The sequence below is a fragment of the Chroicocephalus ridibundus genome, chromosome 1 (genome assembly GCF_963924245.1).
Source record: "Chroicocephalus ridibundus chromosome 1, bChrRid1.1, whole genome shotgun sequence".
Taxonomy (NCBI): Eukaryota; Metazoa; Chordata; class Aves; order Charadriiformes; family Laridae; genus Chroicocephalus; species Chroicocephalus ridibundus.
Window position 1 is genome coordinate 28,595,161 of NC_086284.1, and position 15,969 is coordinate 28,611,129.

At 34.4% G+C, this 15,969-nt stretch overlaps 1 protein-coding gene across 5 annotated transcripts in view; it reads left to right on the plus strand.

Annotated features, from left to right (window-relative positions):
• NBEA (neurobeachin) overlaps nt 1-15,969 on the plus strand; it is a 513,163-nt gene that overhangs the window by 95,010 nt on the left and 402,184 nt on the right. For all 5 annotated transcript variants that reach the window (XM_063332757.1, XM_063332720.1, XM_063332711.1 and 2 more), the window contains exons 3-6: nt 1,193-1,293; nt 1,547-1,642; nt 5,799-5,920; nt 13,577-13,703. In XM_063332757.1, coding sequence (XP_063188827.1) covers nt 1,193-1,293; nt 1,547-1,642; nt 5,799-5,920; nt 13,577-13,703 — 446 coding nt within the window. The remainder of the gene's footprint in view (nt 1-1,192; nt 1,294-1,546; nt 1,643-5,798; nt 5,921-13,576; nt 13,704-15,969) is intronic.

Genomic DNA, 15,969 nt, shown 5'->3' on the forward strand with positions numbered 1-15,969 from the left:
ACACATACGTAGGTATTTGCAGAGAGAAAATTTTTTTTTAAAACAAAATATCAATGTGAAATGTCCTTGAGAAGGATGGATGCTTTTTAAGAATACTCTTTGTCAGGCCCTGTAAGAATCATCCTTTCACTAATGAACAAGGAGAGCCTGTAGTCCTGGAAATAAGATATTAGCTTATTCATGTCTTCTACGAATTTTATGGGGGGATTTTTGTGATTGTTCAGCAGACTGAAAAAGTTTGTTAATGCCCATTCTGTTGTGTCATAGCTTTTTTGGTTTGGAAACTCTGTATTTCTCTACTTGATCTCTGAATTAAATTTCTTATGCCACATCTCTGAAGATAAGCAAATTGTTTTTCCTCCTGCTAGAGGAAGTAGTAATTCTTAGTGCATTTTATTCCATAAGAAAGTGTGGAGTATAAGGCGACGTTCAGCATCCCATGGGCTAACAAATCCTTAAAATGAAATTCTGTGTTTTAAAATAAAGGTCCAAGCACTAGCAGTTATTTTAAACCTGATATTCTCTGAAAGGCAGGCTATGTAATGCTATTACTTTAAATGTTTATAGGTTTCGAGATGTTTTAATGAAAGCTGTATTAGATAAATTTGTCAGCATTTCTGATCACTTCTTTTTATTATGGTCTTTTATTGTTTTCTCACTATGATTTTTTTTTTAGGTTTTTTGGTGTGTTTTTGTTTGCTTCTTTGTTTTTCCTGGCCTTTCATTCTGGTACAAGTTGGAAGCATTATCACTGTAGCAAAACCATACAAATTCTCAGTATTATGTACCGTGCTTAAATTAAAGAAAAATGCCAAGCATCTTTTAGGTCAGAAATTTTTGAAAAATACTAACATCAGAGGAATGAAGAAACCCTTATGCAAAAAGTATGTAACAGAAAGGAGAAACAGAAGTTCATAATGTGTGATGAATGTTATGAAATAGGAAGAATTAATTATTGATAAATTTAATAGATAGTTTGTTCAAAGTCTGATGCAAAATCTAAAACTGCATATGTAATTTCTTTTTAATTACTAAAATAGTGAGAATATTAAATCCTTTGTAAAATATTTAAGGCAACCAATAAGTTTGGTTTTTAGAATTTGTGAATACACTTTTAAAGGTATTAACTTTTCAGCATTTTTGTCAAAACAATGAAATTCAGAGTTCAGAATAACTTTATTTTCCTTTGAAGATCTTCTAGTTGATATGTTGGGGGTTCTTGCCAGCTACAGCATCACTGTCAAAGAGTTGAAGCTTTTGTTCAGCATGCTTCGAGGCGAAAATGGAATCTGGGTAAGCTGTGATCAGATAAAGCATTAAGTGTCATTCCATTAGAGCCTGAAGTTAACATAAATTGTCTCCTGGGACATATAAACTTGAATTATTTTTTTTTTTGTGTTGATTGAACATATATTTATGAAGTATTTTTGCTAACTACTTTAGAATTAATTTGCTGTGTTGTTTGAAAACTGTCCAGTTTCCGTTGTAGCCTAGAGAGTATGAAAATAGCTGTATTGACTTTTGTGCAATGTTCTTGTTTTCACAGCCAAGACATGCGGTTAAACTATTATCAGTCCTTAATCAGATGCCACAGAGACATGGGCCTGATACCTTTTTCAACTTCCCAGGCTGTAGTGCTGCAGTAAGTTTTCAACAAAAATACTACAACTTGAGAAACAAATAAATTGCTCCTCATTTGCATTTGCTTTCATTTGTTTTTGGAAATTATTGAAAAGGAAATGAGGGGAGAAGTACATGCTTGAGTAGCATAGACCTTGCCTTCCATAGATTTGCAAGGTAGCTGTAGTGTTGAGAAGTTGCACTTGTGAGGTTAGAATGTAAAATAGCAGATTTTTGTCTGTGGAAATGATCATAAAAGTGAAAAATGAAAATTCCAAAGAACAGTATTATTTTATTTGAATAATGTAATTGATATTATATAAATCAAGGCTTGAGGAAAATATAGGTATGAGCTTGTGCATGTCACTGCAACTTACAGTGACAGCTTAATCACAAATTTTATTATATCTTTTTCGTTTTGTATGAACTCCATCAGCTGTTTCCTTTCCCTCAAAGCGGTGATTTAAATGTGGTCTTCTTTTGACTTTACATTTTGACATAACTTACAATGGTGAAATTGTATTCCTTTCTAAACCTTCTCAAATAGATATTCTCTCTTCCATTCACTGCATGTACATTCAGAAAAACCTACAAATGAATTAAAATACTGTATACAGATTTACAAATACAATTATTAGGGCAGTAAACACAAATTCTTAAAAATGAGAAATCCAGATTTGAGGTTCAGTTCCATTCTGATATGGAATAGTATAAGCTCGTGGTAGAACTTGGAATCTTTAAAGGGGAAATAATCCTGGGATCTCTGTCTTTTCATGCCGGTGCATGAAGGCTGGTAGGAGCTTCACTTGGGCTATTCTACTTGTATTTCCTCAATAGCACTGATGATAGGTTTTTTTCAAACATAAACCACCACTTCCTTTTCTTTGTGAATACAGCTGTTGGTGTGGTAGATTGCGTCAGGGAAATAAACTGGCTGAAATCACTGTTTTTCACCTGGGTTATTTTTGGCTAGATCACTTCCCTGATCTTGTTTGATATTCAGCTGCACAAAACAGATGTGTCAGCAAAACACATGGGCCAGATTGTGTAACGAATTAATTACTGAGTTTGAAAGAGAGAGTTTCATTCGCTAGTGCTAAATTAAAACCACAGTTAACCTCTCCTAAAAGTACATGCAGTAGCAAGACAGCTGTTGCAGAATATGAATGTCTACAATGACACATACTGCTTTGACATTTGTGGGCTTCAGAGGCAAATGCTGCTGAAATGTCTCTCTTAAATTTAATTTTGTATTAGAGCTTCAAAAAACGTTTTGCAGGGAAAGAATTTCAAATATTCCTCCCTGTCCAAGGAGATGCATCAGTTATTGGAAATCATATTTAAAATTAAGTTCTCCGTACTGACAGTTTTACAGGGGCATAAAGTTTCTTGATTGAAATGAACAATAGGCATTGAAAGAAAGAAAAGAAGAGAAGGCTCTGAGGAGACTTTATAGCAGCCTTCCAGTACTTAAAGGGGGCTTACAGAAAAGGTGGAGAGGGACTCTTTGTCAGGGAGTGTTGCAATAGGATGAGGGGTAATGGTTTTAAACTGAAAGAGGGGAAATTTAGATTAGATATTAGGAAGAAATTCTTTACTCTGAGGGTTGTGAGACACTGGCACAGGTTGCCCAGAGAAGCTGTGGATGCCCCATCCCTGGAAGCGTTCAAGGCCAGGCTGGATGGGGCTTTGAGCAGCCTGGTCTAGTGGGAGGTGTCCCTGCCCATGGCAGGGGGGTTGGAACTAGGTGATCTTTAAGGTCCCTTCCAACCTGAACCATTCTGTGATTCTATGATTTCTCTTTTCTGGGTTAGGATCTTATTTCACATACCACTCATCATTGACTGTGTACCTGTAAATCAAGAAATAGGAGTTTCAAATTTACATTTCTTGAGTAGTGCCCATTGGATTACACTATCAAATTCTGTAGAGAAGTCATCCTCTGAAGTGGACCAAGGGCGATTACTTATAAAATGACCCAAACAACACAGCACTTCATTAGAAGAAAGAGAAAGGATAGGACCTAGTTTACTAGCACTGAGTTCAGGTTTTCAGGTGTGATGCACAGTGGACATCAGACAGAGACATCAGACAGGGAAACAGCGTAATGTTTACCAGGCATGATAAATATCACGTTGGTCCTCTTTAATGTTGTGTGCATGCTCCTTGTATGAGCAAGACTTCAGTGGTGGTATGAAAGAGCCAAGAGTCTACTGAAACAGTTTCCCGATCTACTGGTGAGATCTGCTTCACTACCCTGATTGAAGGGCTCTTCCCAGTAGTGTTACATCTCTGCCAGTCTGTATAAGTAGAACATTAGTCACTCCATTAGGAGAACACCTTGTGGTGGTGGTAGTATTCCCAGGTGTTGTTCCTGTTTGTCATCAAGTAGCAATTTTCCTGTTTCAGAAGGGGAACTCCTTCTCAGGAGGCAGGAGTGATATCCCAAAGAAGTTCCTTGAAATATTTTGTACTGAGCAGTTAGTACCAGGCTAGTTGCAGAATTGGTGTTACTTCTTTTGTCTAGTCAAATACTAGCATGATCTGAGCACGTTGCTGTGTCTAATTACAAAATTTACTGTGAGTTCCCTATCATTCTTAATAACCTATTTCTCTGCTCTTAAAACCTTTTCAGCAATTGCCTTGCATATAAAAATAAGGAACAGTCAGCCCCACTCTGGACCATTTTTTTACGTACTTGACTACATTGGCATAGAATCTTAGCGTGGTTATTGTGACTCTATTGACAAAAGAATCATATTCGTTCTCATTTTAAGCAATAAAGGAGCTTGCTACAATTCTTTGTAGTCTTCTGTATGAATCAGGACAGTACAAGATTTGAGCGCTGCTGAAAAAGTATTTCCAACTGTGACTAATAAGTATCACACAGAATCACAGAAGGATTGAGGTTGAAAGGGGCCTCTGGAGGTCATCTCAGCCAGCCTCCCTGTGCTGAATCAGGGCCACCTAGAGCAGGCTACCCAGGACCCATGTTCAGATGGCTTTTGAGCATCTCCAAGGGTGGAGATTCCACAAGCTTTCTGTGTAACCTGTGCCAGTGCTCAGTAGTATCAGTGGTAGCTTTGATAAGAACATAGTACCATCAGTGCAAGGACTAATTAACTAGGCTTCATTATTTTAAAGTGTAGTAAGAGCCTAAATTATCGTACTGAAGCTGAAAAATATCAATTAAATGCACTTAGAGATAACATGCTATAGTTATTTAGAAAATTATTTTCTTCTGTTTGGCATTTATATACAACTTATTGCAAGAAATAGTATCAAAGGCTATTATTCCTTAACTACCTTTGTGTAAGATATTCTATATTTTGTCTGATGGAGGAGAAAGAATGTATTGTAATGGGTGCATACTACAGTAATCTAAATTATTACAAACATTTAGTTTCTTAAAATTTCTTAATTACTTAATTTTGTGTATAGTTATCCTACTGAGGGGGAAAAATGTTTTCTTTTAGCGGTATCATAGAAAAACTGATTTAGTAAATGATGTCAGAAGTTCAACTTCAAAGTTAGATCAGGTATTCAGGGTCTTGCCCAGGGATAAAGAGTTCTCTGAAACCTCTTTATCAGTGTCAGCCCAGAAAAATAAAATATTGAAAAATCGAATTTCTTTCCAGGCCATGCCTTAATATTAATTTTTTTGACTGAGAATGGGACTAAGATTTTCAGGCTCTTATCTTACTGTTTATAGGGGGAAAAAAAACCTTTCAGTGCTCTTAAATCTCAGAGAAAAAACTTTTTCATACTGTAGTTGTACTATCTACTGAGGTTAATTTTATCTTAATGTTTAAGTCTATTGATGAGGTGAATACTTAGTGAAACCTGAATTTATAGTTTAATTCCTGCAGAAGTAATTTTTCTCTTTTTTTTCCTCTTAATATTGCACATTCACTAATTTAATTTCCTGTCCTCTATTGGTAGAATTTATGTACTTAAAAATTAAAGTAGTTTAAATTACAGGAAAAACTAATGCATTTACTCAAATGCACTATTTGAAGGGGTTTTAATACTCTTTTTTAATATTTGAAAGTTAGATCAAATCTGATCTAGAATTACAGGATTTTAGAAAGGCATTCCCTTTAACAATCTCCAAAAATTCATTTTTTGACTTGCTGTTTTCTTCTTTTTTTTTCTTTTTTTTTTTTTCTCCCTCCCAGGCAATTGCATTGCCTCCTATTGCTAAGTGGCCTTATCAAAATGGATTTACTCTTAACACCTGGTTTCGTATGGATCCCCTAAACAATATCAATGTAGATAAGGATAAACCCTATCTCTATTGGTAAGTAACTTAGAATGCTGCAATTATGGTTTGTTTTGGCTTCCTAATAACTGTTAATCTTTCTCATTGATTTTAGTTTCTGACATGCTTTTTTTCCCCCCCCAAAATACCTGCAGATTTTAATGGCTGTTTACTGTATATAAACTCTTAAAAAAAGTCATCTGTCCTTTTTGCTTTGCCATTTATAAATCCATGGATGCAAGACATTATGCCTTCTGGATAAACTGTAAAATCTAATGTGGTGGTTTCTTTAGCAATTTTAAAATATATTATTTCTTAGAGCTGTAAACTGAGAATGTTTTCATATTTTCTGTTTGGTGTTTAAGATTGTCAGCTGATGTCAGTACTACAAAACAAATCCGTTGTACTCAGACCACACTGTTTGCACATTAGCTAGAGGTAATAGAAAGTAGTAGGTCTGTGAATATAAAACCAGCTTATTCATCACCTGTTCCCAAGAAGGGAAGCTTTATTTCCTAATAGATTAATTGCAGGAGAGACAATTTTAGTTTACTTAGGTTTGCTGCTGTGATTAAAATAGAAAGAGTTACATCCTTAATAAAGCCCTCTGATAATTAGAAATTATTATATAAAGGTAAGAATGTTTATTCTTTTGGTAAATCATGAGAAAAAAAGTTTTTTCACTTCAGAAATTAATCATATATCTGCTCAAGTATAGTTGTCTTAGCTAAAGGAAAAAGCAATGAGGAAAATAAGGAATCTTGTGTTGTGTCAGGACATGCTGGTATTTTCTTCAGCACTCCATTCTTTGTGTGTGTATTTTCTATTTAGTATGCTTACTTTTTCTCATATTCTTAAAAACTGTGTATCAGCTGTGCAGACAGATGAGGACTGGACATAAGCAAGCTCTATCAAGTTTTTTCAGCTCAGGAACACAGGAGTAGCACGAAGAGGGAAGTTAACAAAAGTATCGTTTCTCACTTTGTAGTCATTCCCGGTAATCTAAAGAGGAGAAGTTTTTAGTAGTCAGCTGAGGAAAGGACCAGTACATGTGGTCTCAGGAAGGTACTTGTACTATCAATACATAAAAATCTTAGTGTGCATTTACTGGGAAAACCAAAATAATTCATATTTTTTACAGAAAAAATACCTGATTAAAAATAATTTAGGTTTATTCTGAAGAAAAAAATTAATACATTTTCTCTAAACTACCATCTGGGATAACGCTTTTCCATGTGCCCATTTTCTGCTAAGTGCTATAGTATTTTACCATGGCAATTTTTTCAAGCTATTGGCTGTAGGTGTGTTCATTAGTATGGTCTATATTTTATTTATTTTTTAGTCTGTCAAGGACAAGAACAAATGCAATTATAGGATTGAACAAGCATACAGGAATTTAACAGGATCATTTGTTTCTCAGACAGAATTTATGTTTCAGGATTGGCAGCTTTAGGTGGTTTGAGAATTAGTTGCTGCCTCAGAGCAGGAAAAGCATATTAAAAGTTGCACAGCCCGTGATGTATGCTGCTTTTCTTAGGGTTAGTAGTGTAGAAAGACCTTTAGTCTGGGTGATGAATATGATTTCCTCCGATTCCAATATAACGCAGAAGCAGCAATGGCATTAGGTTAGAATAACTTCAGGTGTTTGATTATTTATTTTTTAATACATATTTTTTGCCATGATGTAGTTCTGATGTTTATTATGATTTGATTACAACTCTTTCTGAATTCTAAGATTTTTGAGCATGCTTTTTAGCATATTTTTTGCACTGAAATACTTTGAAATCCTCCATCTTTCAAGCTTTCCCGAATATTTTTGTATACTTCATATTTGTCTGTGTCAGAAGGAATTTACTTTTATTTCCATTTTTAAGTATATTGGTTTAGACCTTTTCTCCAAAAATATAGCCTATATTCACTTTGATACAAAGAATTAATAGCTTAAAATAATTGCCACATCTACTCAAACAGCTGTCTTTAATAAACAGATTTTTCCTGTATTAGAGTGTTTGTTTTTGAAAAAGTCAATGAGTAAACCCCACAAAGCTGCCCTTTGAGTTATCAAAGAAAACTGAATTTTTTCCTTCAAAAGAATTCTAGGTCTAACCTTAACATTATATGCTAAATAATATTTTTTTTATTAACACACCTCTTATTAGCAACAACCATAACATTTCCATGTTTGCTTAAAAAATGTCCACTGACAGTATGATTTTAAGTTATAATAAGTAACTTTAATATAATATCTATTTATTAGATTGATTAAAGAGTCTAGCAGCGTAAGAAAGCATGTTTTTTTCTACGAGTTTATCTTTCCCCATGGTTGATGTGTGCTTTTCTTTGTTTTTATGTTTTCATAACGCAGAACATACCAAAATAATGTTGTCTTTATTTTGTTGCTGCAGTTTGAAAACTTGGGTAGAAAGTATAGCCCCAAAACATACAGAGTTTCAGCTCTCTTACTGTAGCACATAAAGAATAACCTCTCTAGTAAGCACAGGTGTTTTGCTGCATGCACAGACTCTTCAAGTAATCTTTGGGCATATCTGTGATGAATAAATGACTTGTTATCTCACACACACGCACACTTGCATACACAAATCTTTAATTATAGTTCAGTGTTTCACTTTCTTATGTTGCCTCTTGTTGTGGAATATATGTAAAAGGATAGTATATGAGTCACAGAAAGAAGTCAGTCTTACAGAAATAAAATGACAAAATTGAGTCTGTGTAAATGTAATGCGTGTGTAATACACATAAGAGAAACTGAATATACCAACCTCAGAAGGAAATTAGGAACAATGCAAATACTTGTCATTTTTATATAGTGGCTTAAACCAACCCATAAGTAATAATTAAAAAGAGGAAAAATATTCAAACTAAATCATTCATCTAAACTTCTTTGTGCAGATTTTAGACTTTGCCACATGAAAGTGAGTCAAACACAACCACTGCCAAGAGGAAGAGATCAAAGCAAAGATTTGTTTTCTTTCAGTGTGCTTTTTGGACACGTAATACCTTTTTTCTGTTTAACTCAGTGAAAAATGTGTTATATAAATTAACTCTTTCTTCATAGTTTCTTCTTAAAAGTCATCTGTCTTTTAAATAATCTTTATTTTAAAAGCCATAACTTAGTAGCGTGCACAACTTCAAAGAGGACTCTGATTTGAAGCAGAGGTACTGAAAGCAACGTCAGCTAGAACAGGTTCCTCGGGACCTTCTCCAGTCAGGTTTTTGAATATCTTCACAAGCGGAGACCTCACAACCTTACTGGGAAACCTGTAACAGTCTTTGACCACACTCACAATGAAAAAGTTTATCAATTTCAATTTGTGTCCATTGAGTCTTGTCCTTTCAGTGGATGTCACTGAGAAGTCTCTAGCTCAGTCTTCTCTACTCCCCACCCATCAGGTATTGATACATGCCTTCTCTTCTCCAGGCTAAACAATCCCATATCTCAGCCTCTTCTCATGTGTCAGAGGCTTTGATCATTCAGTCATCTTTGTGGCCCTTTGCTGGACTCTCTCTGGTATGTCCACGTCTCTCTTGTATTGTGCAGCCCAGAACTGGACAGAATACTCCAGGTGTGGTCTCTGCAGTGTTGAGGACAGGGGAAGGATCACCTCCCTCAACCTGCTGGTGTCATGGTTTGGGCTAGGCTGGCCACTAAATGAATGATAGTTGTTCTCTTTAACCTCTCTCTGCCTTCCCTGAAGAGAAAGGAAAGAGAATAAGAGAAATAGAGAGTTATGGGTTGAAAAGAACTGCTGTAATGAAATATTAATAATAAAAAGATAATAATGTTATATATTTCATAATTGTTGTTTTTTGCCCTTAAAACATCTGAGTGCTTCCACAACTATTTAATGAAAGAATGGCTAAAACTTCTGAAAGAACATTCTAAATTTTATTTTTACTGATGTAGAGACAAGAAAAAAACAAAACAAAGAAAAAACCAAAAAAAAGCCCCCCAAAAAAAGCAAAAAAAAAAGCAAAAAAAAAACCAACAAAAAAACCCCCAAAACCACAAAGCAAGCTGTCTAGACTTTTCAGTCTTTCTCTAGAGCTAATAATAATAGATATAATGCAGAACAGTTGCAAAAGCACATAATGGAACTCCAAAGTTAGTTGAAAAGAAAGGTGTTTTTTTCTTTCTTCAGGCAAGAATGAATTAATATCTTCTCAATCTCAGCACTATGATCATATGTTAAATTGCTCGTAAAATCCTAAGCTAAAGAAACTGGAATCACTAAACAGTTTCACCACTGGATGGAAGAATGCTTGCCTGCTATTGAATTGTAATAACATCCAGTAGCTGCTTTGAGAAACTGGCTGAAATGAAACATAACTATATGGGGTTTATGAACAATCTGTAGTAAAATTGTATACCAGCTGCTATGGGAGGTTGTTAAAGGCTTATAAAACCATATGGGTGTTGATAGTACTGCTTTTGTTGTCTCTGTGCATTTCATCTTTGGATGTGGCAAGTTCTGCATGTGTAGGTAACTGGTGAGAGAATTTCTGTGCAGTATCCTAGAGACCAGTCCTAGCCTACTTTACCTTTGGCAAGAAATAAAATGTGAAGACTAACATAATCTGTATATTATAATGTTGAGGTAAAGAGAGAACATATCTGAGTTCTCAGTTTATCAGCTGCCGTTGTATTAAAATGCTAATTCATTTGGGCAAAAAAGTAAAATCTTGGTTAAGCTTCATGTTTAGAAAATCATTCATTCTATTCCAAAAGAAGATTCCTGCTAAGAAATGAACTATTTTTTCATTATTTCATTGCTTTCTTGTCTTCATATGCTGAACTCCAGCAAGTTACACATCTAAGGACAGTTCAGTGCCTAAAATTTCAGGAATGATCTGGTTTGACCATAATGGTGACAAAATCAACCCTGTGGGGGTTAGGAAAGGGAAAAATTTTGAAAGTGTAGGTATTTCTTCAAGAGCCATTCTTTTTTACAGAGTATTTCCAGTGTATAACAAAATGCTTCCTAGCTCCTGTTCAGAGTAGTAGGATGCATTTTACACAATTTAAATAGTGTTTTAGCAGGTAAAAATGTGATGGTATTTAGAATGATTGATTGTTGGTAATTTAAAAAAAAAACCGAACATTTGACATCTCTAATCAAATAACGCTACAGCATATGTCAGAACATAGTCAATCTATGTATTTTTTTTTTATATCCTTCAAATTGAGATTCTGTTATAGCCAAAACCATTTTAGCTTGTAGAGATGGCTTTTGTTGCTGAGAAACAAATATGACATTGTGAGAGATGCAGCTACCTGGTGAAAAGTTCTTTGAATGGCGTAAACCCCCAAGGAGGTAAATCAGAGTCTCAAACTAGCCCACAGCACATTCAGTTGTGCTTATTGTAATAGCCTTATTTTAAGGTTTTTAACCTTCATGTTATTGTACAAAATTCGGTACTGTGGTTGTGCGGGTTATTTGAGTATATAAGTAATGCAGGTTATATACTTGTATGAGTAACGTTCTCCCATGAGGCTATTCACTGTTCCTTTTGTTGCGGGGTATAGCTGCCTATGAGATCATTGTGGAAGCCAAATCATTGAAATGATCTGTGTTAAAAATAGCCTTCAAAAGATATGGAAGGATGGCAGTGTTATAAATTGTCTTCACTGTTGAGGTCAGTGGTGATGAACAGTATGTAAATTTTCTCTTCATTCTTAGATTGTATCTTAGGTTTATTTAGAGAGGATTTTTTTAGCTTTGTAAGAGTGCCCTTTTTTTTTTTTTTGCAAGGAGGGTTGCGTGGAAGCCTGTACAAAGGGCTGTGGCAGGGAATAATGCTCCTTTCCAGCACAGCAGCTTGAGGGGAGAGAAAATTGTGTACGATATATAGAGGCAGATGGAAGAATGAACAAACCACAGTCTAAATTTGAGAAAATAGAGCTTCTGAAGCACCTTAACAGGTTGCTAAAGGGAAAGAGCAAACCAAGCCATGCCTTAAGACCAAGAGAGCCACTTTGATGACCAGAGATCATGAAGGTAGTATTCTGCAACTCAGAAGATGACTGTAATCAAGGCTGGATATAAGGACTTCTGTGCTAGGTCCCATTGAGACGGAGAAGAGTCATCTATGGATGTTATTACTCCTGTTTAGCCTGATCACTCTGATCTTCACATTTAATAGAATATTCTAATTAATCATAACAAAAGTGGTTTAACAATTAAGCACTTTAAATTTTTAAAATTTAAAAATTCCCTCATAGGAGAAGAACATCTAAGCTCTGGCCACCTCAGGGTCTAGTCACATCACCCATCTTGTAAGGTGTTTCTTTTTTTCAGAACGTCATGGTTTATCCGCTATATTTTTGACAATGAGGAAAGAGAAAAATCTGATTCTCTCCTTCATTAATGTACAGATTTAACTGTAAGTTTCAGAAGATGGAATTAGGTCTATAGCTATAGAATTTTTCTGCACGTTAAGATTGTATTTATGTAGTTGGGTGGATGAAAGATGTAGAATTTCAGCAGCAAGTAAGATGAAATCTGAACTTGGTATTTGCATGTGCCTTTCACCTCTTAATCCTACTATGAAAAACCTAGTAAAAGTGTTTGATGAAAATGTTACAACAATGAAACCATTTAAAACATCATTATGTAAAAATGAAATTATTTTATGTCACCAACATTAAGGAAATGAGGAAGTGTTAATTAGTGAGCTACAGGAGTATATACAAATGTTCAAAATTGGTCATGTTTTCTTTTCTTATACTTGAAAAGTTGCTTTTCAGAAGTTATCTATTAAGTTCACCACTTAGACCTTTTATTTCAGCCATTGGTTATTTTTATAACCTGATTGGTAATGAGTTTAAAAAAAAATATAGGCTAAAAGCTGTATAAATTGTGCTCCATATTAATGATAGCAGGGTTTTCTTTATTGTACTTAGCTTTTCAGAAGGGAATAAGACTTAGCTGTAGATATGGACTTACCTTTTTAAAAATGCGCTGTGTAATGCCATTCATGAATTTCCACCGGCTGTCTTTGCAAAATGTCTTTTAAGAAGTCCAGAATTTCTCTTTACAATTCTTTTGTTTTCAAATATAATTAGAGAAATGTCTGAGCTTTCTGCATTATCTTTCTATACGATATTTGTCACAGGAAAGCTGGAAACCCTTACTAAACTTACTTAAATTAAAATTGCAGTCTTTTATCAATTTGACAAATGAAAATAAATCCACAACTCGGATGGTTAAAGCTTCATAGATCATTAGCATAACTAAATCATAAGTCTTGAAAAAGAGCTAATTCTTGTGTGTAGTAATTACCTTGAATCCAAATTGGTTTGTCATACCGGCTGCATTGTTCTCCCAACCCCGTAAAATTACAAGGCATCTCGCATTTGTTCTGTGATTGATTTTTCTTTACAACTTAAATCAGATGTGTTATTTTAAATGACGATGAATTAGGAAACTGAGGGAAAAACCTGACAGATAAAATATTTACCATCTTGGATGTTTGTAAAGAAAAAAAAAAACCACTGATTTTTGGAACGTAGCCTAGAATCAAGTTAGTGATGACGGTTAGTAGCTCTTCCCAAAGAAATGCTGTGGAGACTAATTTCTTTTCTTTGTCAAGGCAATTTAAAGTAATATTTGGACCTTGTTTTGTTATACAGTAATTCCTCTTTTTCTAATTTCATTAATAATTCTTTTTTTTCAGTTTCCGCACTAGCAAAGGTGTTGGGTATTCTGCTCATTTTGTTGGCAACTGCTTAATAGTTACATCATTGAAGTCAAAAGGCAAAGGTTTCCAGCACTGTGTGAAGTATGACTTTCAGCCACGCAAGGTAAGCAAAGTGGTATTCACAATAAAGAATAACAACAAAAAAGTTGGAAAGTATGTCCTGAAAGAAGTGCTAAAATCCCTTTAGTGCCATAATGTTACTAATAATCTATAATTGCTTATTTATAAGTAGCTTCTCTGATGGCCATGCAAAGTTTTAGGTCAGTTACAGACCAGAATCAATTCAAGAAAAATGTAATAATTTATAAGTAACATTTCTATGGAATCAACTTGTTTTTAAAAATACTGCTTAATTAGCTTCAGATAGAGAAGAATTTTCAGTATTTGTAAAATGATTGTATTTTCTTTTTAAAAGGTCATCATTCTATTTCTGAACATTCAGTACTTGGTAACTTCGGTGCCTGGAACAATTTTGCTGGCAATGCTACAGTTTCCTTATCTGTTACTGGGAGATATAAGGCTCTGAACTTTCTTCTGTGTCAGTGGTGTTTTGGGATTTCTCATTTTTCATAGTAAATCTTGATTATTTTTCTAGATCATATTAATGTTCATTTCTACTGTATGCCTAGTAGTCCTAGGAGAACAGTGATTCTGCTGGCTTCAATATTTCAGTTAGTTGACTGAAGCATTGCCTTTTCTGTACAGCAAGCGTTATGTGTTTGTCATCGATAACAGCCTTGTATGTATTTTGCTGTGAAGCTCATTTCTGATTTTATGGCCTTAGAATTTGTAGATTGAATTTCAGTGCTTGTTTTGTTTTGAGAAACCAGTCTCTTAGGGAGGGAATGCCATCGTTCACTCATCAGCTTTATGTTCTACTATTTGTCTTGGTATGTGTTTGTTATTCAGAATCTCTGATTCTAATTCTATCATGTAGCTTTGAGGTTATTTGTGGTATTTTTTAAAATGTAGCAATGTCTTTTTCTAGCATATTACTCAGGGATGTATAAAGCCTTATAAAGACGTATCTGCTGAGTGTATTGAAATGAATCAATTCTGTTTTGCAAATTTTATTTAATTTTATAGTCAGAAAAGAGTTTTGATGGCAGTTCAGTTTTTTCTTCTAAAGTAGCACGTCTGATGCTACTGATACTCAACAAATGGAATTGTTAACTTTTGGATTATATTATTGATAAACAAGCTTTTGGGACCTAGCTGATCATTTCTTTACTTGTCGATGAAGAAGCAGTCTTTCATATTTAAGCAAGAGACTCTTTTCATAATTTTTATTATGAATTACTAGTTTCTTTCATGCCACACCTGGAAAATTTTAGCTCTTGCTTTCTACTTAAAATAGTTAATTCTGAAATACTAGTACATGTATATCTCATTATATGAATATCAGTTTCAAATAATAATCTGCTGAAGTCCAAATATAACTTCCATGCCAGTTTTATATTTGTCAAAGATCGTGCTTCATACTCTTTGGATCGTATGTCAGATTTAGAAAGTATTTGAAATAAATCTAGAATATGTTTGTAAGTGGTTTCATATGATACATTTTTTCAATTAATAAGTTGTGTATACATGTATGTGGGAAGATACATAACACTAATGGAGGAAAGAAAACTTGTCAAATATAATTCCTGACTCTAACAAGTCAAAACACATCCTGTTTAACATGTAGATTCATTTTGTTCATGTTACTTAGGTATTACATTGGTTCCCCTGTGCAAGCGTTGAATGTGTAGATATGTATTAAATAAAAAAAGGTGTGCCCATTTACAAAGCAGCTTACTGTCCAAAGACTAGAGAAGTGTCATTTTTTGTCATCAGATATACTATTTTCCAGCCCTTCACTTCCAGAGATAGACACTTCAGCAATAGCTTTTGCCAGAAACATCATTCTCATCAAACTTCTGAATAATCTTTTTTTTTACATTTTTGTTGAATCACAGTAAAATTATATATTCAACCCACCTGGTCAAAAGCTTTCTGTAGGCAGATACTAAATTCATGTGAAGATCTTCCCACTGTTAACTATGTCATATGAAACCACTGACAGAATAATATGTAATCTTAATTTAAAACTTTAAGATGTGTTATGTGGTAAATTTAGGTTTTAATTAGTGCATTTTAACGTTGGAAAAGCAAGTATTTATAAAAATACATGGAGAAATTTGGTCATAATATCCCCAAATAGAAAATGTGGGTGTAGTATAATAGACTGACCTCTCAACAGAGCTGTAAACTGGCTTTGGCAGTGTTGTGTTTAACATGTCTATACTGCTTTTTGGGACTCCAAAGTGAAATTTTTGTGTAGTAGTAACCCCCGGTAAATTTCACTCCCTTGACTTCCAGCCTTGGCC